The following is a 21210-nucleotide window of genomic DNA, read 5'->3' on the forward strand; positions in this document are numbered from 1 at the left end:
GTTTCCATTCCTCAGATTAAACTAGGCTTCTTTCGGATTAGTGTAAGACCTTATGGGGCGGAACGGAAAATGTCTCGGTCCGAAATACATCAGGCGGGCCGACTCGGCGAACGGCGCTGGCGGGCATTTGATTTGCGGAGTCAATGAAGTCCGGGGGATGCTATCTGTCGGTTGTCGATGCTTCACTTCCTCCAGACAACGTGAAACTACTTTCCTGACCCCTTTGAACAGCAGGGTTTTGAGTAACAGCGCCTGAAGATGGCGCCCAGAAAACCCTCGAGCATAGCGGAGGTCGCACTCGTTCCTTTGAAGAACTGTCTAGTGAACTTGCCTCCGTCACTTGTCTCACTGCTGGTCAATGCCAACACTGTACGTCGCCTTCACCTAAAACACCTGGTTTTGACTTACAAGCATCTAATCTAGTTGCTAGGCTGCCCAAAATGTCATAGTTGAGCTACAATATCGCCAAGCTTCGGGGAGGGCAAACAGCAACCAGGCGCAGCGATCATGTTACCTAGGATGGACAGGAATGCCGAGCAAGCGAAAGCTTGCACCCGTCGTTGGTCGGGAAGGGATTAGTAGTGGACCTATGAGGGAGCTGGACGTATCTACTGTTGAGGTAGATACCACGTTTGGAAGAGTTCTGGGCCTCTCAGAAGGGCAGAAGGTAAACCCCCCTCTTGGAGATTCTGGTTGCACGGGTTTCTCACGCGCGTCCAGGTTGGGATATATATTCACCTTGATCCCCCAGTCGCTCACACCATAAATATCGAGCCATTAACTCCGGAAGATTGGGAGAGTATGCGCTATCCTCCATTTGAGACTGAATGATCGCGTCCGCTGACAACACGTTGCCAATAGTTATTGAGCTTCATGCGAATTTCCTGGAGCTCAATCTCCTGTCACAAATCCGCGCTCTCCCGAATCCTACATACAGCTCGGCACAGTCGGAGCACATTCATCCCCTTGCGCTGCACCTTTCCCCGACATCCACCGCTAACATCATCATTACCTCGCTTATTCCTGCACCATCAAATACATCGCCATTTGCGAAAATAGCACCCGATGCAGAAGTTATTGTCGCGCCAAAGGTACGCCCTAAATCTGCCTCAAGAGGTCCAAGGGGCGATAGCCGAAGCGTGAATGGCAGCAGCAGGAAAAGTGTCGGTGGGAGAAGCAGTGGAAGCACGGTGCGACCCAAGAGCGGCCGTGACTCCACAAGTAGAGGCGCTCTCTTTTTTCGAGGGGTGGATCGCCGCTTGGTTGAGCCGTACTTCGATGAAGAATTCGAGGATGATACCAATGAGGGCTTCCGCGTGTGGGTCGACCCCGACATGCTTGCAACAAGTGAGCTTCGTGGGGCCAGCTGGGTCTGCATTTCTGTCGTCCAACCTGCGGGATTAAAGGCGCCACCGGATCCCCAGCAACAAATGAACCAGGCCGAGCAGAAGGCAAGCGAAGCAGGGCTGCCAGCGACAAATCTGGTGGCTAGGTTAGCGCCCTGGGTAGACTCGCCAGACAGTCAGCATATCGCCATGTCTACTATGCTATGCTCTGCGCTGGGCGCTGAAGGTATGGTTGGGGGCATTATTCGTGTTGAAGCAGCTCCTCCGCAGTTGCAACCATCTATTGTCAGGACGCTTAAGATCTACCCGTTCATGTCTGATTCTGCTAAGAAAAAGGACGGACTCAAATTTGGGTCAGACACTGCAGCAGCCAAAGATGCGCTTCTTGAGCGTATCAAAGTGATTTATGGTAGCACCGGGACAGATAAAGGGCTGTTGTCTGGCCCTTTAACCGAGGGGATGATTTTACCAAGGTTCGAAAATCCAACAGTGTCCGCGTTCGATGGCGCTATTGTCCGATTCGATCCTCCCCTGAAAAGCAGTCCTGATGGCCCCAAGCAGATGCTCGGCTGGGTTTTGGGGTCCGAAGCGAAGCTATCGCTGGAGGTGCAAGCTGAGATTCCAAGACCTGCTGAACAAGGTCAATTGTCCTTCCCCACCGAGGAGCCGCTTCCCAACAGTATTCCCGAGATGGTTGGTATCGATCAGGTCATTTCTCAGTCCCTTGACAACTTGACCAAATCATCTTCTGTCTTGGTGACGGGCGGTCTCGGGTCCGGAAAGACAGCGCTGACGCATTTTCTGGCACATCGTCTGCGAAAAGACCATTTGTTCAACGTGAAATATTTCTCTTGCCGTAAACTTGTCACTGATGAAACTCGAATCTCAAATATCAAGGAGACCCTCAATCGCCTGTTCATGTCTGCTTCTTGGTGTGCTCGTCTTGGCGGCCAGTCGGTTGTGATTCTGGATGATCTTGACAAGCTGTGCCCTGTGGAAACTGAGCTGCAGGTAGGAGGGGACAATGGCCGCAGCCGTCAAAATAGCGAGGTGATCTGTTCGATGGTGCGAGAATACTGCTCAATGAACTCTTCTGTGGTGCTGTTAGCGACCGCTCAATCGAAAGAGTCCTTGAACAACGTCATCATCGGGGGCCATGTGGTCCGAGAGATCATCCACCTAAGAGCGCCTGATAAGGAAGGACGGCGCAAAGTGCTTGAGAAGCTGACGAGCCATGATCGAGCCTCCACCAGCCTAACCAATGGACATGCACGAACGGCGAGCGCGTCCACTCAAGACTCCTGGTTAGATCCTTCGAATCCCGGAAGCCGTCCGAGCTCCGCTGGTGCAGATGGCTTTGTTCTCGCGCGAGACATCGATTTCCTCGATCTGGCTGGGAAGACAGATGGATACATGCCCGGCGATCTTGTCTTGCTTGTCGCCCGGGCGCGAAATGAGGCTCTGATACGGTCCGTTCGAGACCCTCAGGCCGCATCCAAAGCAGTCACTCTTGGTGCTGAGGACTTTGAGAACGCCATCAGAGGATTCACGCCGGCATCTCTGCGCAATGTCACGCTCACATCCTCTACCACAACATTTTCAGCTATTGGTGGTCTGCACGAGACCCGGAAGATGCTGCTGGAAACCTTGCAGTACCCAACCAAGTATGCGCCTATCTTCGCGCAATGTCCTCTGCGTTTGCGTTCCGGCTTGCTCCTGTACGGCTTTCCGGGATGCGGGAAGACCCTTCTGGCAAGTGCGATAGCAGGCGAATGTGGCCTGAACTTCATTAGCGTCAAGGGTCCCGAAATCCTGAACAAGTATATTGGTGCGAGCGAAAAGAGTGTGCGTGATCTGTTTGAACGAGCCCAGGCCGCTCGACCGTGCATTCTCTTCTTTGACGAATTCGATAGTATTGCTCCCAAGCGTGGCCACGACTCCACCGGCGTCACGGATCGTGTCGTCAACCAGCTTCTCACACAGATGGATGGTGCGGAAGGCCTCTCAGGCGTGTATGTTCTTGCTGCCACGTCTCGGCCTGACCTAATTGACCCTGCGTTGCTCCGGCCCGGACGACTGGACAAGTCTCTACTCTGCGACATGCCAAATCATTCGGACCGGCTCGACATCATTCGAGCTGTGAGTACAAAGCTGGTGATGGACGCCGAGGTTGTTGCTCGTATGGACGAAATAGCTGCGAGAACTGATGGCTTCTCCGGAGCCGATCTGCAAGCCGTCGTGTATAATGCCCACCTAGAAGCTGTCCACGATGCACTTGGCGACCATTCGGGTACAAACGACAAATCCACCGCAAAGAGCAGTTCCAAGCCTACATCGAGCACCAGCAGCAAGTCATTTATCCAGTTTCTGTACTCGACGCCGGAGCAAAGAGCTGGTGCCGTCTCTTTACCGCCACCAGCCGTCGTTGCTGCCAAAATCGAAGCCATCAAGAACGCCCGGCGTCGTCAACGGCAGATCGAACAGGGTACAACTAGTGCCGTGCCGACTACAAATGGGGCTACTACTGAAGAAGCGCCGCGCGAGGAGATCGTAGTCCGATGGGAACACATGGAACGATCCCTTTCCAACACACGCTGCTCACTCAGCGAAAATGAACGCAGGCGGTTGCAAGCGATCTATCGTGAATTTGTGGAGGGACGTAATGGTGAAATGCCGAATGGCGAAGCAGGTCGGGAGATCGGTGGTCGGACGAGCCTGATGTAGATGGGTGCATATCTTTCTTTTCTCTTTCACAATTTCAAGATCATGTATTAGAACTACATTGCTATGTTTCAGCAATATATATGCATAGCTAGAGAGCGATGTTACGATGAGACATGTAATCTTTGAACATTTCTCTGTACAGCTTGTCAGAGTTTCGAAGGTTAAGCTCGAGAGCAAGGAGGGGAAAAGAAGACAAAAAAGACACTCGGTCCGGTCTCGAACCGACGACCTTTCGCACACACGTAGAAGGTACAGAAACTCAACACCTCCAAAAGAGGTCTGTAAGAATGAAAAAAAACTGGTAGCTTCTCTTTGATTGAGCGTGTCATCCTTAGTGCAGGGGCCATGCTAATCTTCTCTGTATCGTTTCAAATTGACCAAATGCCCGAAGGCACTTCTTGGAAAGTGAAAGTGACTCATATGCCAAACCTTTGTAAACTCTCTGCACTGTGATTGGCTCGTCAAGCGATGGCGAGAACATCAATATACCCTGTCACACATTGTCGGTGGGAATTCTACTTCATGCTTCAAGTAGCACGACGCAGCGACAGGAGGATTGATGATGGAGTATGATCTGCCTACACTCCATTCGAAGAAGCGATCTGAGGTTCCCTGTTTGGGAAGGGTCAGATTAGGAAGGTGCAACTATCTCGAACAGTACATTCTGCTTTTGCAGTTGCCGAGCATGAAAGGTACTCCTCTTTTGCAGGAATCCTGATAGTGGCAGATAGTCAGGATTCAGGAGGTCAGACCAGGGCTATCCTTTCAGTTAGCACACGCATCGCATCTGTTCCAGTGCAATGGTTGTTGTTTGCTTAGTCATCATCAGCTCCCCACAAAACGCAACGGAATCCCCCAGAATCCCAATGCGGTAAAGTCGCAAAGCCAAAGGCCTATGTACCGACGCAGATACCGAGAGACTTGGTAGAAGTGGTATTCTCTGTATTGCTGTTCTTTCCGGAGTATATATAGTGGAATCCATCATCAACGCGATCAATTCTATCTACTGTTTTAGGAGACTCAAACACAGTATACACGGGTTACTCGGGTGTATCAGTAATTGGCCTTGATCGCCGCTGATGGCCGACATATAGTGCCCGCATCTCGGGTATTGGCGCCTTTAAAGGCCAGGATACCGAGGCAGTGTCCGGATGTTGATTAGTAGTTCCAAGGTTATTGTCCATCACCATTCAGAGAGACAGTCATCTGGTGTACCTTGTCTCTTCTTCATCTCCTGTTAAAGACTACGATTGTTCCAGTTGCACTCCACGGTCACGCTCGCACTCGTCCTTTTGACATTTGAGTCATCCGGTTCTCCTCATCCCTGTCTACTCTACCCCGCACCTTCTGGTGACAATGCCCGTCTCCTCACCGTATCCTTCGATAGAAATTCCCAATGTCGACCTCTGGACCTTTCTCTTTGAGAGGAAGGACAGACCTTTTCCGGATAACAAAGGTTCGTGTATCCCTTGTTCTTTCCAGGCCCCGACTTGAAAACTAACTGTAAACAGTCATCTACATAGACGCCGACACAAAGCGACAATATACCTACCAAGATGTGAAAGAGACGGCGCTTGCATTCGGCAATGGCCTGAAGGCCGTTCTGGACTGGAAGAAGGGGGATGTCCTTGCCCTCTTCACACCCAACTGCATTGATACGCCGGCTGTGATGTGGGGAACGCATTGGGCTGGGGGTGTGGTATCTCCCGCAAACCCTGCATACACCGTGGAGGAGCTGGCGTTTCAGTTGAAGAACTCTGGAGCGAAAGCTCTCATCACTCAGATGGCGCTGCTACCGGTTGCCAGGGCAGCTGCAAAGCAGGCAGGCATCACGGAAGACCGAATCATCCTCATCGGCGATGAGCGCGACTCCCAAACCAAATTTAAGCATTTCAGTTCGATCAGGAACATTTCAGGGGCGACCAGATACCGCAAGACCAAGATCAATCCTGCAACGGATCTGGCATTCCTGGTCTATTCGTCGGGGACTACCGGTGTGCCTAAGGGAGTCATGCTGAGTCACCGAAACATCGTCGCCAATTCCCTCCAGCTTGCGGCAGGAGAGGCTAAGCAGCTGAGTTGGAACGGTGGTGCAGATGGAAAAGGAGATCGAATTTTGGCCTTCCTTCCCTTTTACCACATCTACGGTTAGTCCTGCCGCTATGTGACATATTTTTGAACCCATTTTACTGACAAAGACTTCAGGGTTGACCTGCCTTGTTCACCAGACCATCTACCAAGGTTACGAACTGTATGTCATGGCAAAGTTCGACATCGAGAAGTGGTGTGCCCATGTGCAGAATTACCGTATCACGTTCAGCTACGTGGTGCCCCCGGTCGTACTGTTGCTCGGCAAGCACCCCATTGTCGACAAGTACGATCTGTCCAGTCTCCGTATGATGAACTCTGGTGCCGCACCACTTACGCAGGAACTTGTCGAAACGGTTTATGCACGTATCAAGACTGGCATCAAGCAGGGATACGGTCTCAGCGAGACCAGTCCCACTACCCACACCCAGCCATGGGAAGACTGGCGCACAAGCATTGGTTCCGTGGGCAAGTTGCTCCCCAACATGGAAGCAAAGTATATGACCATGCCTGAAGACGGGTCGGAACCCCGCGAAGTGCCTGTGGGCGAGGTGGGCGAGCTGTACTTGCGCGGACCCAACGTTTTCCTGGGCTACCACAACAACCCGGAGGCGACGGCCCAGTGCCTTTCCAAGGACGGATGGTTCCAGACAGGAGACGTCGGCTACCAAGACAAGGATAACAACTTCTATATCACCGATCGTGTCAAGGAGCTTATTAAGTACAAGGGCTTCCAGGTTGCTCCGGCGGAGCTGGAAGGAATTCTGGTGGACAACGAGGCAGTCGATGATGTCGCTGTCCTTGGTGTGGAGAGCGAAGCACACGGAACCGAAGTGCCACTTGCTTACATTGTGCGAAGCGCAAAAAGCAAGAACTCGAACATCACTGCCGAGGAGGAGGCCACGAGGATCGTCCAATGGCTGGATGGCAAAGTTGCATACCACAAGCGGTTGCGGGGGGGTGTGAGATTCGTGGACGAGATCCCCAAGAGTCCGAGTGGGAAAATCCTGCGACGGCTTCTCAAGAAACAGGCCAAGGAGGATGCCAGCAAGGCTCTAGGGGTCTCTGCTCCCAAAGCTAAGCTGTAATGGATCTTGTATATAACGAACATTAAGAAACATGAGGATACCTGTCATTGACAATCGTAGTTCCTTCAATATAGCGCCAACCTTGTAAGATGCATGGTCACGGGAAGAAGCGCTTCACCATGCCATCAACATCCTCTCCATCAACCGCGTCCACTTTTTCTCGCGCTACCCGTTCAACAGCCTCCTCTATCAGCTCCTCCCCATTCAACAAATCATACCAGCCCTCTGTATCCTCCCTCGCCAGCAGTTGATCCGCCACCCTGGCAACATCCTCCCTCGTCACATTCCCCACGCCCCTCGTCTTCCCCAGCGCCACCCGTCCCGTCGCAGGCTCGTCAGTCAGCGTCCCCGGCCGCAGACAGATCGCCTGCAACTTCGGCCCGCCGGACTGCTTGCGCCGCGCCGCCAACGCAGTCATGTACTCGTCCGCCTCGAGCTTGGCTTTGGCATACACAGGAAGAACATTATTAAACACTTTTCGAATGCTTGCCCAGTCCTCATCTGACATCCAGCTGGGATGGACCCGTCGACTACCCAGCCACGAGACCAGTAGGAACTTGGTGACGCAGGACGAGGCGAACGATGCGGCAAGGAAATGCTTTGCGGCTCGTTCGTCGATAGCGAAGGTTCGCTCGGGGCCGCCTTTGCCTCCGGCTCCTGTGGCCAGTCAATCAACTGCGGCGTGCCGGACATGGTAATCGGGTTGGATTACATACCGGCCGACCAAACTACGTAATCCGGGGACACGGCGTCGATGATCTTCTTCGCGTCATCGTCGCTTTTTACGTCCTCCAGGCTGGATAGGAGAACGGAGAGTTTGCCCCTTGCGCCCTTGCCCAGGGCGAGGATCGCGTTCTCATGCTCGGGATTGCGGATGACGCTGGTGACGTTCCAGGAGCGGGCGAGCAGGAGCGGGGTTAGTTTCTGGGCTACCTTGCCATGGCCGCCGAGGAGGAGGACTTGCATTGTGTAAGGGGTATCGGTAGGTTTATTGATTTGTACTTCTCAACTAGGTTGTAACTAGAGGATAACTATTCGGAGCTGATGGTACAAAGAAGTTGGTGCTATGTGGTTTGATGGTGGTGGTGTCTTATTGCGTCATGGACTTGGCAGCTGGTTGATTATTTTGAGCCGGGTGCCTTTGTTGCGTGATAGATTGATAAACCCCTGGGATTTGTTACAACCAGATGGATAGCTCATAGATGCTCACTTATCATCAGAGCACGTCAAGGAAACGACGTTTCGCCTATCGTTGGTGTACAGATTCTTCGTGTGGACTTCCCGTTTACCCTCAGACAGAGAGTTATATATCTGGGATAGTAGCAAGGCAACCCGTCACCATTGACAATCCAGAACAACAGAGTATCAGCGTTGTTCACTAGATTGCCAGATTTTATTATCTAGTAAGGGATCTGTTTATTTAACGATCGGATATAAAGTATAGCTACCCCTGGGAGTATGGCAGCTACATGAAAGTCTCGGAAAAGCTTCATTGGAGATTCGAAGGAGCAAACATCAGGCTGACGAAGCAACAGATCCCAATTAAACCGGATTGTAATGTCTTACATTGAGTGCGCTAGTGACGTAGGGACTGGAGGAAGTCAGCGAGAAATATACACACCCAGATTGTGATCACTGATTTTTGGGTAAGAGCATGATATTAGGCTGAAACCACGCCTCTGGATGGGTTGAAACTGAGAGATTGGATATTAGATCGACTGTGTCGTCTCCAAAGCTTGGTCGTGACTAGACGATGGCTTTACTTGATTCACATTATTCAACAATTTATTCCTGCACTTTAACTGTGAGACATGGGGAAGATTCTCCGTAGATAGTGAGATGTTGAGTTCCAGGCTAAACACTTTAATAATCGCGGTGGAGTCTGGATAATGACCTCCAGGAAGGTCACCAATGATGTTCTGACGAAGGAACTGTTTAATGAAGGACCCAAAGACCCGAAAGGTCCAGGCCTGGGAGATTATGAGGATGTCTGAGCTGAATCTGTGTTTAATGTGCACGGGAAGAACTTAGCATTTCTAGCGGGTACTGTATTTAGCACAATAGATGACTCTCCATTCCACAGGACTTGCTTAATTAAGTCAATCTTCTATCTACTTGATTCATCAGGAAGAAGACTGATTGTTACCACATACCAAAGGAGTACACAAGACAAGAGACAGATCTCGCTGGAGATGGGGTGTAAAGGAACTGTATTTTGGATCCAAGGTATTTGACTGTCAATTTGAATTACCACTTGTGCTTTCTAAGGTAGTACTAGTCAGGGGCACCCGAACGTTGGGCAAACTCATTATTGTCCTGTTCTTGTATTAGGTACGTACCAACACGACTCGAAACCACACTAAGCTTGCCTGTAACAATATTAATTTCCTACCACCAAAGCCCGCCGAGGGCACAACTATTGCCATTGGGCACCAAAGTAGGTCTTCCAACTCCTTCGATTCAAGCTTAGAAGTTTCCTACGAATCTATCCTTCTAAGACTTCGCAAGGCTTGATATTAAGAGCCGGTAATTTACCTTGCCAACGGCTGTCAGCCTGCCAGTACACCAATAATGAAGGATTCTCAGTTGGAGTCGATCCGTGGCGTTATCTAGCGCCTAGGTAGTCCTACCAAGGTATCTACTCCGTATATGGTAACATGGATATTCGACCTTTCCTTGCTGTTCCTGCTCAGCGCTGCGATCAACGGGTTCATTTCGTTCCATTATCCGGAGAGTGGTTCATCGGTCGTCGTAGGACGGTTCACACGGTAGAGATGCTCGAGCTGAGAACCCACGATCGTCAAAGCTCAGTTGGTGAGCTGAATCTCGTTTAACTCATCTCGCCTAAAATCTAAATACGTACTCCTATTGTCTGTCTTTGAGCCTGCTATGGCCGGGATGACCTGTGGGCCCATGCAAGATCACACATGTCACTGAATGTGATACATTCAAACCCTGCGATTCGGAGAATATCGTCTGATGCTAGAACACTGCTTCAAGTCTTTGGCTCCTCGGAGAACATATGCTTTGCGCATTTGGGGTTTGTCACATTTGATGCACTCAGTTGGCTTTGTTCACTGTATTATCCGGTTTTGTGTACAATTTTTGTTACTAGTCTTCCCTGGACTCATATCCCTTATATGTCAAGGTCAGTGTTAGTATTCAAGTGATGGCGTCTACTCAATGTTATCAACTGAGATAGACATACCGAGAACGCAAAGCCGGGAATCTAGAAACCGTCCAAGCAGGCTTGCACTAACAAAGTCAGTGCTCGAATCTTTTTTTGAACCTCAGTATCCGGAGCAGAGCCACAACGAATTGTGAGATCATTATGGAATATCTCGTCACTATTGCAAGTGTGCCTGAGTGTTGTCAGGAAATCAAGTACATGGATATTAACAAGAGCGCTGCTACCACGTGTATATCGCTTAAAATCTCGGTTTTGGACTTGGAGACAGGAGACATCAAGCAGATAAGATGGCCCCTGCTCAATTGATGAATCTAAACTGAGGCTGAGCACACCGGACTGATGGGATTCTGAGATGCATCCTCATGCAGCCTTTTCCAATTATTCCACAGTACTCACTGAGGCTCCAGCTCAGCCTTCGTCCTCAGCCCCAGATCGGCCCACATCGGCCACATCCCGTGGAAAGAACCAGATTTTGTGATCTTGCTGAACAAATCTACATCCCATGAGCTGCAGCAGAACTGAGTATTGAATTATTAACCATCATGACTGGGTACCAAGATAGGCAGGTACCAGCACAGAAATTTCTCCAAGTCTGTCATGAAGAACAAGATGAATATTCCAGAGTCATTTGCTCATACATTGGCCGTGTATCGAAACATTTCGTACTGTACAGTAGCCGAAACACCCCTCATATCCCCCGGTTATTGCATCATCTTATTGGACTATTTAGTTGCGGGGCCTGCAAGGGACGCTCCGCGCTAGTATGAGGTACCGTACAGTATCTCAGAAGGTCGCCCATGGTTTCTGATTGTTTATATCTCGTGTTCCTGTGGTCGAAATTGGATACGGACGTCGTACCAAAGGCATGTAACCGCGGGAATAAGGCTGTTCAATATAGGTAAATCAGGCTGTATAGAGGCATCAAAAAGGAATGTTCACAACTACCTATGGCTGCGCCTATCGAGTGGAGGTGTTCTTCAACTTCGGCATCAAAAATTGATGTCTTTGTCGATCTCCTACCAATCAAACACTCGCGACCGTCGCTAATGGGGCCCAGAAATTCTTTGATTGTACTACCAAGCACATCTGCCCACCTAGGCAGACTAGCACCAAGTGTAAGTCTGTCTCCAAGCTCGGTACCGTACGCACTGGAACACTTCAGAAGAGAAGGGAAGAACAAGACAAAATGAGAACGAAACGAGAAAAGCGTAAAACAGGAAGATCGGATCCAGATCCTTAATTTTTCTTTATTTTTCATTTCTTTCATTTTTTTTTTCTTCCCCTTCCCTTTGCCCCATTCTTAAATTAACGAATCGATAATAACCTCGAAAAGTACTGAGTAAAGGATAATAAAACAATAAGATCATCTGAACGCAGGACAAAATACTTAGACTTTCCCCTTCCTTTTCCCCTACGTCGACTTGGCCTCTATCGCTCCTTAATGAACTAGGCACGCTCCTTTCCAGCATCCTTTGTATCCAACTTCTGACTTTCATTTACCCTGCCTTCTAATACCTCCAATTGATTGCCAATTGCTCGAATCGGATCAATTGTTCATGATCCATTCTTTCGCTCTCTTTGGTCGTCTCCTCCACTGTAGACGTTAAACTATACAACCAACCAAATACCTCCGCCATCCTCAACATTGCATTGCAGCCACATTCAACCACCTTATGCGGGTTCACCATTAGTCGGCTTCAACCAGTTCTATCCCACCAGGATTCTTCGTCTGCTTCGTAACTCTCCTGTCTCCCCGTCTGTCGATAACTCAACCCATCACTATCTTTGATTGGCTATTTTTGGGGGGAGCCAAATTATTATTCGCAGCCGCCGAGTCCGACATTCAATGCGCAGGGGATGAATTCATGATTGTGATCGTTTGATATCTCTTCTCTCACTCTCATCACTTTCTGTCCTCTCAATTATCCTGTATGTCATTGCTCACCCATCGTTTATCAATTTCGCGCTCTTTTTCCATCTGTGCAGTGTTGTCAACAGTCGATGGCTTCATTTCTGACTGGTAATCGTTGACGGCGTAGCGTTTCACACCATCTTTCGATCGAGTGACCACTCCTGATTGCATTCCGATCATCGGGCCTTACCTGGACGCATACTTTTGCTTTACCAACATAACCCCTGTCGTACGGCCGAATCATGAATCGATTTCGGAAGAACAGAAAGGAGAAAGTGAAGGAGGATGGCGAGAGCGTTGAAAGTGTACCGACATCGCTGACCTCCAAGTTATCATGGAAAAACAAAAAAGGAGAACAAGAAGAAAAGCCGGAGCTTGACCTGGCGAATGCCCTGCCATCCACGGATGACTTTCGCACCAGCTTGCTGATGCCGAAATTGTCCGCACGTTTCAGCATGCTGCGAGAGCAGGATGACCCAGACTCATTGATCGGCAAAGCGAGTGACGACAGTGTTCTCTTTCCCAAGCGCGCTTCCCGCTTGAATCTTTTCGGGCACAGTCCCAACTTTTTGGCAGACATTGACGAGGCTTCTCTAGATGGTAGGCCATCAATCAACCTGGGCCGTACCGATTCGTTCGTCTCCGGCGGCGACGGTGGCTATGGGACCGATGATGATCGTTCGCACAATGGCAGTATCATGAGCCGGGCCCGCCGAACTGAGGGCAATAATCTATTTGGTGGACGGCAGAAGGTTTACAAGATCCCGACCAAGACAGCGAATGGTTCCGGATCCGAGTCTGGTCGAGCGCCTGTGGGACGCGCCCTTTATGAGCATGACCTATCCATGTCTGCTTTCCAACGCTTGAGACTTAAGGAAAAGGAGGAGCGCGAGACCGAAGAGAATCAGCACGAATCTCTAGCCCAAGAATCGGAGGATGGTCTATCAAGCAACTCCATGAAGCGGACAGCATCGTCCTCAACCGCATCGGGCCCTACTGCCAATCGTCGCACGTCAACGGCAGCTACCTCGATCGACGGAGAATCATTTCCCTCGGGGACTGGGGGTTCTAGCGAAAATTCGAAGTCAGGATTCATAGGGGCCATGGCCTCAGAACGTGGCTCTTTCAAATCTCGACGTCTCTATGGACAAGGTCTGGCACAGTCTGCCCAGAACCAGCAGAACACGACGCTGCACCGCCTGGAAAGTCTGAGCCGCCAACGTGCGGGTACGCTTGAGTCGCCTCCTCTTACCCGGGCGTACTCCAGGAGCGCGACCAATCTGCGTGACCGACTCCAGAAACTCGCGATTGCTGAGCCAACACCAGAGTCTTCCCGTGCGACCAGCCCTCCATCTTCAGCCGTGTCACCAAAATTGCCGAGTAATGAGAGTGATCCCAAGGAACCAAAGTCGCAACTGACCCCAGGCTATGGAGTACCGCCACTGAGCCCACCTGTCAGCGAGAATGAAGACCTAGGAACATTGGCGGCCGCCTTGCAACCGGAAGATCTTGGAAAAGCTACAGCGATGGGCCTCTTTAACAAGCCTCAAACTACTTTCGATGAGAGTCAGTTTACGCGACGGCAACTGCAGATGCACCAGGGCAGGAGCACACCGCCCCTCCGACGAGCTCCATCACCTCCCAGTCGGATGACTCCACAGGAACGCATTGGACGTTCTCGGGGCCTTTCAAACACGAGCGGTTCTGAGTCTGTCTCCTCTCATTACAGTGAGCCTCATCATGCAGCGAATCATTCGACTGCCCCGAGCATCGACGCTTCTCGCGCTGGCCCTGCAAATGGCACATTTTTCTCAAACCCCAGTTCTGATGCATCCGACGATGAAGGTGATGAGTTCAATGCGAGGGACGTTGCGGCTGCTATTGACGCCGTCCATCCTGCCTTCCGGCCTAGCACACCACCCAAGCCTGCAACTCCCCCTGAAGAACCTCAAAGCGTTCTGCCTGAAGTTCGGTTCTCCGACCTCGGGGATTTGAAGCCTATTGCTGAGATCGAAGCATCGGAAGGAACAAGCGTTGCGGATGACAGCACTGTTCTCCCGGAGAAGCCCGACTCGCCTACACTCGGACCCTCGGGCCTTGGACTGAGTGGTCTAATTCGCACCCATCTTCGACGTGACAGCGATCGCTCGTCGTTCCACGTGCCGCACTCTCCAGTATTCCCACCGAAACCCAACGATGAAGAGGTTGATGGATCCGTGGCCAACGGATCAGATACGGCCAATGGGTCCTCTCAGCGCGCGTCCACAGATGGAAACAGTTCAAGAGACTCACGGGACAACTCCAAGGTACCTTCTTGGGATGACGAGTTGAAGTCGAAGCATAGACGTCAAGAAAGCACGGAGACCCAGCGGGAGCGGGAAGAATTCGAGATGGAGCTCGCAGAGCGGCGGAGGAGAGTGCAGGAAAAGCTGAGAGGGTTCGCTGAAAGCGAGAGTCGATCAGCTAGCCCGATCTCCGGGTATCGAACACCAGACTACCCCCAGCAAACAAAGCCTGGCAACGCATTTGCCATTTTGAAGAGCAAGAATCCCAAACATCCCTTCTTCAGCAGACAAGAGCCGAAGAATTCCAGGGCGGTCGGTCTCGCCAGCGCGTCCACTCCATCTTTGGTACCGGACGACCCCTGGCGGGAGGAGGACGAGAAGATACCATTCAGCTTCGGCAAGCACTCCAACACCAGCTCACCGCAAATTGCCGGAGAGAAGTCGATTCGATCCAGAGTAGCAGCCTTTGGCCGCGGCAGTCACGAAGGCTCCCGCGAATCGAGCCGCAGCCGTGGCGCCTCACCGCATTCAAGTATGAGGTCTCAGAGAGATCGTTCGAGCTCGGACGCTTCCGGCCGCTCCAAGAGCCGAACACGATATCGCGATCGCGATGATCTGGGAACACTGAAAGAAGACGCTGCCGGCACTCCTGAGCCGTTCCCGCACTTTGACCCGCGAGCTGCCCCTTCGGTTCCGTCTTCCACGCGTCCATCAGTAGAGGTCAATGATCATTCGGCATCCTACGATCGTTGCTCGTCAGCCGCATCTGGACGCTACCGCAGCGGGAGTCGGTCTGCCACATCGAGCTACTTTGATCGACCTCCACCGCCCTCTACCAATCCTTCCATGATCGGAATGTCTCCTCGGCCATCTCCAATTGCTCCTTATTCTGCTAATGCTACACCACCTCTACACGAAATGTCACCGAATCCTTCCACGACATCTCTACCTACCCAGTCAACCGGCGCCCATCCTCTGCCTCAGCGTGCCCCAGGCCATGGCGGTCTTCAAAAGCGGGTCATCGACAAGACGCAGATCTCCGAGCCAACTTTTGTCTCGTGCACATCTAACGTGCCGACTGTGGGTCTTCCCCCTGGCGCAAGCTTAAGTAACGGCATGGAGACGCCACCAATCCCGCCTATGAACCCACGACGGCGCCGCCAGACCACCACCCAGACCATCATTGGCGCTCTCAAGGGCGAGAAGCACGAGTCGCACCATCCGGCCTCGACGGTCAGCAGTCCCCCTGAGGAACATAGCACCTTCAACGACAACAACAACAAGCGGCCCAAGTCCAAACATAACAAGCTCCGCAAGACTTCCAGCGAGGGCGGTAGTCTGAACTCCAAGGCCCGACACCAAGCGATGGCGGCTGCTGCTGCCCCTCTGCCCCCTGCACCGGCTGTCCCGCAATACGCGCCGCCCAATGTCCCCATAGAAGGTGGAATGTTCTAGGCGTATTATTCCCTTGCTGGAGGTGTCTTTCACATTCCCTCATACATTTCCTTTCCTTTTTCTCTGTCTGACATTCCGGATTTCACAATTTCCCTCATTATATCTTCCCGTTATCCCAATACCTCTTGATTCAGGGCTGATTCTTCTCGTCGACGACTATATACCAACTGCGTTCTTTTCATGTTGGGCGAAATGGAACTTTTTCTTTGCTTACTGGGATTACTGTTTATATATAGCTTGTCTTCCATGTATCATTTAGATACCTCTTCGTTCTGGACATCATCCGCAGCGAACTAGCACCAAGGTACATTGCAATGTAGACAAAATACGATAAGTGTGAATTTGGATGGTGATAGGAAGAGTATGAGACATATAGAGCTGGTCTGTTTCTGAGGGTAACGAATACAATCTGAGATAGATGACATTGAGGTGAATCACGTGAAACATTAGCCCTTCCCCCAAGTAGTACGTTAAGAGAACGAGAAGAGTAGTGATAGAAGATATCCTTCGCACATGAAAGATACAAGGTCGATTTAAAACATATTGTGTAGAGTTAGATGGGTGGCCTTTTAACTGCATTCTCAGTGAAGCTCAGTCCAAGTCCCAGACCAGATGACATCGCTATAGCGACCAAGCAGTAACAGACCGAGAGATCTCTTCATCATCAACACATTACACTCTCTATATCCTTCCCACATTTCACATGAGTTTTTTCCATATTCATATATCTGCTTCATCATAGGAAGTACACCTTCCTAAGCCTAAACACATTTTCCATCTTCCTTTCCTGACTACCTTCCAACAGATAAAGGAAACAGAGTGGAAGAAGGCTATGGTTAGGCGCTACTCCATCTGCATAACTGATCTGCCGTCTTGTCCTCAGGCCTCTGGATTCGCTAGCGAGCCTTCGTTCGACTATCGTGATCCCAACTGCAGATCTGCCCTATGCAGAAACTGCTGCTCAGTTCCCCTCATGGCATCGATGGTGCTCCCGCAGTTAGACGGATACGCAGAGAATCGCAGAGCCAAGAAGAACGCTCATAAGAAGAAAAAGAAGAAGCAGAATAAGAAGAAGCAGGCGTTGCAGGGTGACTCTAATGCTCCGAGTTGCAGCGAGTCCCCTCCGTCGTACAAGAGTACAGCTGGCGATGCTGTTGCCGCCCAGTCGCGCGTTCCATCTTCTCTGGATACGCTGCGCCTCCCACTGGTTGTTGATGGAGCGTCCTGGGGAACGAAACATGGCCAGATTCAGAGTCAATGTGAGTGGGAGCTTTCAACGTCATTCTATGGAAAAGGAAGGTCCTGATCATCCGCTCCTAGATGCCTGCGGTGTTAATTATCCCGCTTCGCACTCCTACCATGATACCTTGTTTGTCACACAAACCTCCGCTGCACCTTTGCATTCCCCTTCTATTGCAGCAACCACTGAAGAGACAATCCGCGCTTCGAGTGTGCAGAGTGGCATCCCCGGGGACGTAAGCCATTCCTCCTTGGCCATCAAGGAGCTGCCGTATTGCCAGGTTCATGGAACCGCAACCTGTCGATTCGATCCTGCATGCTGTGTTCACAAGGCCCAGGCCGATTGCGACTGCCCGCGTCGGCACTCGTGCTGCTGTGTTCATCATGCTGGAGATTGTTGTACCTGCGTGTACACCCCGCGGAGCGGATATGTTAATGGAGCTTACAGCTTGATCGGCCATGATTTGCCATCGTATGCGCTGCACCCTGTCTCTAAGAACGGAGAGGTAGTTTTATCGGACCCAAGCCGCGTTTCTAAGAACTGGCTGTTGAAGGATGACGGAACGAGCTCTAAGGATGTCACTGAAAATGGAGGTGAGTCTTATCGAGTGAGCCAGAATGGCATAGCCTGGAAGCTGATCATATCCCGCAACTAGTCGTAAAGAAACATCCTGACCCCGTTACGGCGTATGACGACGGACCTCTCGCGGCGTACGTTCTTCGCCTCTATGACAGCGCGGAATTTCACGACTGCCGGATCCTATTGAAGTCTGGCAAAGACAACTTCCCACCGATCACCATCCGCACGCACAAGGTGTTGATCGCCCGTAGTCCTCTTCTCGCCTCGATTATGAAGTCACCTGCAGCAAAGCAGGATATACCCGAAATAGTAGCAATGGCTGGAGAGAACTTCCTGTTGGTCAAGGCGTTTGGGATTGCGCTTCAGAGTTTATACGGGTTGGCCCTCTTAAACCAGAAACGGCTCAGATCCATGACACTCTTCAGTCTGGGATATACCGAAGAGAGTATCAAATCGTCTCCATACCCGATCAATACGGCACTGGCGGATTTTGCCCTGTGCTACGCCAGCTCTGGGGCTTTCCTTCAACGGCGGGACATTGTCGAAACGGGTATCAAGCTGATTGTGGAAGTCATAAATTGGGACAACATCGAGCTGATCTTCTACTTTGGCTTCTGCATGTCTAAGTTTCTCATCACGGCGCCTCAGATGGCAGAGCTTGAGAAATCCTCAGCCGATCAGCCAGCCACCGATAACCAGGGACCACCAAATAGGCTCCACGGCGCCAATGACGAACTCCAGACCAGATGGGCCACGCATCTGTTGACCGCCGCGCTGGATTTCGTCGTCAACCGTATGGAAGCCGACTTTACATTATTCCCTCAGGCCCACTGCAAAGGCATGCCAGACCGGATTCCCGAATACCTACACTCCTCTCCGACGCTTTCTCTCCCCAAACTGGCAGAGGTCAAGTTCGGTTCGTTCGCAGCTCTCGAAGAACAGAAGCAAAGCCCCCAGATTGTAGCCACGTCAGCCGTCCTCGTCTGCCTGCCCTTCCAGCACTTGAAAGAAGCTTTTGTCAAGATGAACGCACGCGGTATCTTGTCCAGTACGTTGGCCCAGGCGATCTTGTTAGAGCGGGAGCAACGACGGGTTCAGGCCCTGCGTGCGTTTGCTCGGCTGCGCGCCCAGAACAGCGAGCAGGAGATCCCAGCGGAGATAATCGAGCTGGGGTTTCGGGAGTTCTTTACGTCGAGGAATGTTTTCTCGGAGGAGGACTCGTCTTCCGCGTCTTTGGAAATTTCTTTGGAAAGGGAATGGTTTGGGTTGGCTGGTGGGGAGGTGGTTATCAAGCACAGAGTGATCAAAAAGGCGAAGGAGTAGACCTTTTTACGCTCCCATCTACCACGGAGCCAGTGTCTGATTTCTACATTTCATGGTCCAAATAAAGTCACTGGCATGAGTTGAAAGTGCTGGTTAACATTGTTGACAGCGCGTGAGTTACAGGAGAATGCAGAAGGATTGACTAATAGAGGCCGGTGAGTTATCATTTCTGCTTCTTGATTACTATCTGATTGGCTTGTGCCATAGCTCGTCTTGTGCAATTGCTCTTGTGAAGGAGTATCTGTTGGTTTTTAGGCATCCTTTTTTTTTTTTTTTTTTTTTTTTTTATCTTTGTCGACAATACGAACGGCGTTGCGTAGTCCAGGGAGGCGATAGGAAGAAAGCCGCTTACGACTTATCCGGGAAACCAAAATCAACACCGAAAGGAGGATAGACGAACCGCTGGAAGGCCTTCTTCTCGGCGAGTTCGTTTGTGTACTTGGCGATGGTAGCCATATCCTCATCGTCGAGCTTGATCAAGCTGGTGCGGTTCTCCTCAATACGAGAAGGTGTGACGGACTTGGCGAGAACGGAAGATCCGCGAGCGACTATTGCAGTATATTATTGTTAGTGGGTTGCACGCGAAAAGCGAAATTGGACTGGCAAATGGAAACGTACTGTGCCAGCTGAGGAGAACGCTGGCCGGGCTGACTCCTCTCTTCTTTGCAACCGCGACAATAGGCTCTGCCGTGAACAAGGGGCTTCCTGTGCTTCCCAGAGGGCTGTATGCGGTGATGTGGATCCCCTTCTCCTTGCAGAAATCTACAATCTCCTGCTGAGGGAGAGATGGGTGGTTTTCGATCTGGTTGACGGCCGGAACAACAGTCGCCTCGGGCAGTAGCTGCTCGAGGTACCTCTTGCTGTAGTTGGAGACACCAATAGCCTTGGTTTTGCCAGTAGCCAGGAGCTTCTCCATGCTCTTCCAGGTGGTGATGTGGGAGTGGGAGTGAACAATGTCCCGGGAGCCATCGGGGTGTTTGGGGAACAGCTCATGGTTTCCTTTCAACCAGTTAGGTTTCTGTGGTTTGCAAGGGTTGAAAGATGCTTACCCTCAGGGTTCATGGCCAGGGGCCAGTGCATCAGGTAGAGGTCGACGTAGTCCAAGCCCAGGTTCTTCAAGCTCTTGTCCAGAGCCTCTTCTACTCGTGTATGGTATGTGCACCACAGCTTGGTGGTGACAAACAAATCCTCACGCTTGACCTTTCCAGATTGCAGCGCCTCCTTGATACCATTGCCCACCTCTGTCTCGTTCTGGTAGCAGTAGGCAGTGTCGATGTGCCTGTATCCCACCGAGATAGCATGGCTGACGGCCCTCTCAACCTCTCCAGGTTTCGATTGCCATGTTCCTGTCATGAATAAGCTGGCCTGTTCACCGCGGACGACCGAGGAGGAACAATCATACCCAGACCCAAGGCGGGGATTTCCGCACCAGTATTGAGCTTGAAGCGAGTTTCGTATACAGCCATGATGATTCTTTTGAGGTGACGACAGGAGTGAGGGGGCGCTATATTGTTCGTAGATATTGTAAGTAAATGAGACAAGAACGATAAAGGAGGAATGTGTGCCAAAGAGTAGAAAGAATTAGAACTCAGACATGGAGGGGAATAGCTGCCCCTCGTAGGTATAAAGGGACCCCCCGCGCCAATGCGGACCAGACGCCGGAGTTTCTCCATCAATCAGCACCAGCGTGGGGTCGGTCTATCTTTACGGCGACAATTCCCGAGCTGAATGGCATCATCTTGTCGCAAAAGTGCTATTACAATCTAATTCTTTTTACAAGAGGCTTATCTAAGTTGTACGTCAGGTGTCTCTAATCTGCTACCGAACGATCGATAGCATGCTGGATGACGAGAAATTTCCAGACCTGCGTCCGCTGGATTGCCCCCAGTCATCGTACTATCTCCATTTTCTGACCTCAGTGGACACCAAGGTATGCTGTAGGCAAGACCCGATGAGCCATCTACTGATGCTGCAGTCTCT

General features: G+C 51.1%; 7 protein-coding genes and 1 non-coding gene across 8 annotated transcripts; 5 read left to right on the forward strand and 3 right to left on the reverse strand.

Moving 5' to 3' along the window:
- The first annotated feature begins 111 nt into the window (after positions 1-111).
- Positions 112-4461, forward strand: pex1 (AAA family ATPase peroxin 1). The gene is made up of 4 exons (XM_750255.2): positions 112-369; positions 431-667; positions 721-799; positions 862-4461. Exons 1-4 carry the CDS (start codon positions 259-261, stop codon positions 4068-4070), a joined length of 3636 nt encoding a protein of 1211 aa, XP_755348.1. The 5' UTR covers positions 112-258; the 3' UTR covers positions 4071-4461.
- Positions 4364-4463, forward strand: AFUA_2G10155. The gene has a single exon (XR_013344483.1). It is a non-coding gene; the product is annotated as an uncharacterized ncRNA (small nuclear RNA).
- A 963-nt stretch (positions 4464-5426) lies between these two features.
- Positions 5427-7246, forward strand: AFUA_2G10160 (acyl--CoA ligase; the record flags this gene model as incomplete). Its single annotated transcript, XM_750256.1, has 3 exons — positions 5427-5526; positions 5582-6217; positions 6276-7246. 3 exons carry the CDS (start codon positions 5427-5429, stop codon positions 7244-7246), a joined length of 1707 nt encoding a protein of 568 aa, XP_755349.1.
- A 97-nt stretch (positions 7247-7343) lies between these two features.
- On the reverse strand, positions 7344-9429 carry AFUA_2G10170 (uncharacterized protein; the record flags this gene model as incomplete). Its single annotated transcript, XM_750257.2, has 2 exons — positions 7963-9429; positions 7344-7903 (listed from the first exon to the last, which is right to left on the reverse strand). Exons 1-2 carry the CDS (start codon positions 8210-8212, stop codon positions 7344-7346), a joined length of 810 nt encoding a protein of 269 aa, XP_755350.1. The 5' UTR covers positions 8213-9429.
- Positions 9430-10475: 1046 nt separating this feature from the next.
- Positions 10476-10888, reverse strand: AFUA_2G10180 (uncharacterized protein; the record flags this gene model as incomplete). Its single annotated transcript, XM_750258.1, has 2 exons — positions 10476-10608; positions 10833-10888. 2 exons carry the CDS (start codon positions 10886-10888, stop codon positions 10476-10478), a joined length of 189 nt encoding a protein of 62 aa, XP_755351.1.
- Positions 10889-11715: 827 nt separating this feature from the next.
- Positions 11716-16538, forward strand: AFUA_2G10190 (uncharacterized protein). Its single transcript, XM_750259.2, has 2 exons — positions 11716-12365; positions 12476-16538. The coding sequence occupies exon 2, from the start codon at positions 12591-12593 to the stop codon at positions 16086-16088; it is 3498 nt and encodes a 1165-aa protein (XP_755352.1). The 5' UTR covers positions 11716-12365; positions 12476-12590; the 3' UTR covers positions 16089-16538.
- Positions 16539-17061: 523 nt separating this feature from the next.
- AFUA_2G10205 (uncharacterized protein) lies at positions 17062-19491 on the forward strand (the record flags this gene model as incomplete). The annotated part of the gene is made up of 3 exons (XM_001481614.2): positions 17062-17347; positions 17409-17921; positions 17945-19491. 3 exons carry the CDS (start codon positions 17062-17064, stop codon positions 19228-19230), a joined length of 2085 nt encoding a protein of 694 aa, XP_001481664.1. The 3' UTR covers positions 19231-19491.
- A 32-nt stretch (positions 19492-19523) lies between these two features.
- On the reverse strand, positions 19524-20903 carry AFUA_2G10220 (putative glycerol dehydrogenase; the record flags this gene model as incomplete). The annotated part of the gene is made up of 4 exons (XM_750262.2): positions 19524-19778; positions 19849-20229; positions 20280-20576; positions 20633-20903. The coding sequence occupies 4 exons, from the start codon at positions 20901-20903 to the stop codon at positions 19579-19581; spliced, it is 1149 nt and encodes a 382-aa protein (XP_755355.2). The 3' UTR covers positions 19524-19578.
- Between the last annotated feature and the right edge of the window lie 307 nt (positions 20904-21210).

Source organism: Aspergillus fumigatus, chromosome 2, assembly GCF_000002655.1.
Source record: "Aspergillus fumigatus Af293 chromosome 2, whole genome shotgun sequence".
In the NCBI taxonomy this organism is placed as follows: domain Eukaryota; kingdom Fungi; phylum Ascomycota; class Eurotiomycetes; order Eurotiales; family Aspergillaceae; genus Aspergillus; species Aspergillus fumigatus.

What these genes read in the sequence shown, in the direction of transcription:
- pex1 (XM_750255.2), top strand. Translation starts at nt 259, where the DNA reads ATGGCGCCCAGAAAACCCTCGAGCATAGCGGAGGTCGCACTCGTTCCT. An exon ending in GCCTCTCAGAAGGGCAGAAG is followed by an intron (nt 668 to 720) that starts GTAAACCCCCCT and finishes ACGCGCGTCCAG; the next exon opens with GTTGGGATATATATTCACCT. An exon ending in AACTCCGGAAGATTGGGAGA is followed by an intron (nt 800 to 861) that starts GTATGCGCTATC and finishes CGTTGCCAATAG; the next exon opens with TTATTGAGCTTCATGCGAAT.
- AFUA_2G10190 (XM_750259.2), top strand. Translation starts at nt 12,591, where the DNA reads ATGAATCGATTTCGGAAGAACAGAAAGGAGAAAGTGAAGGAGGATGGC.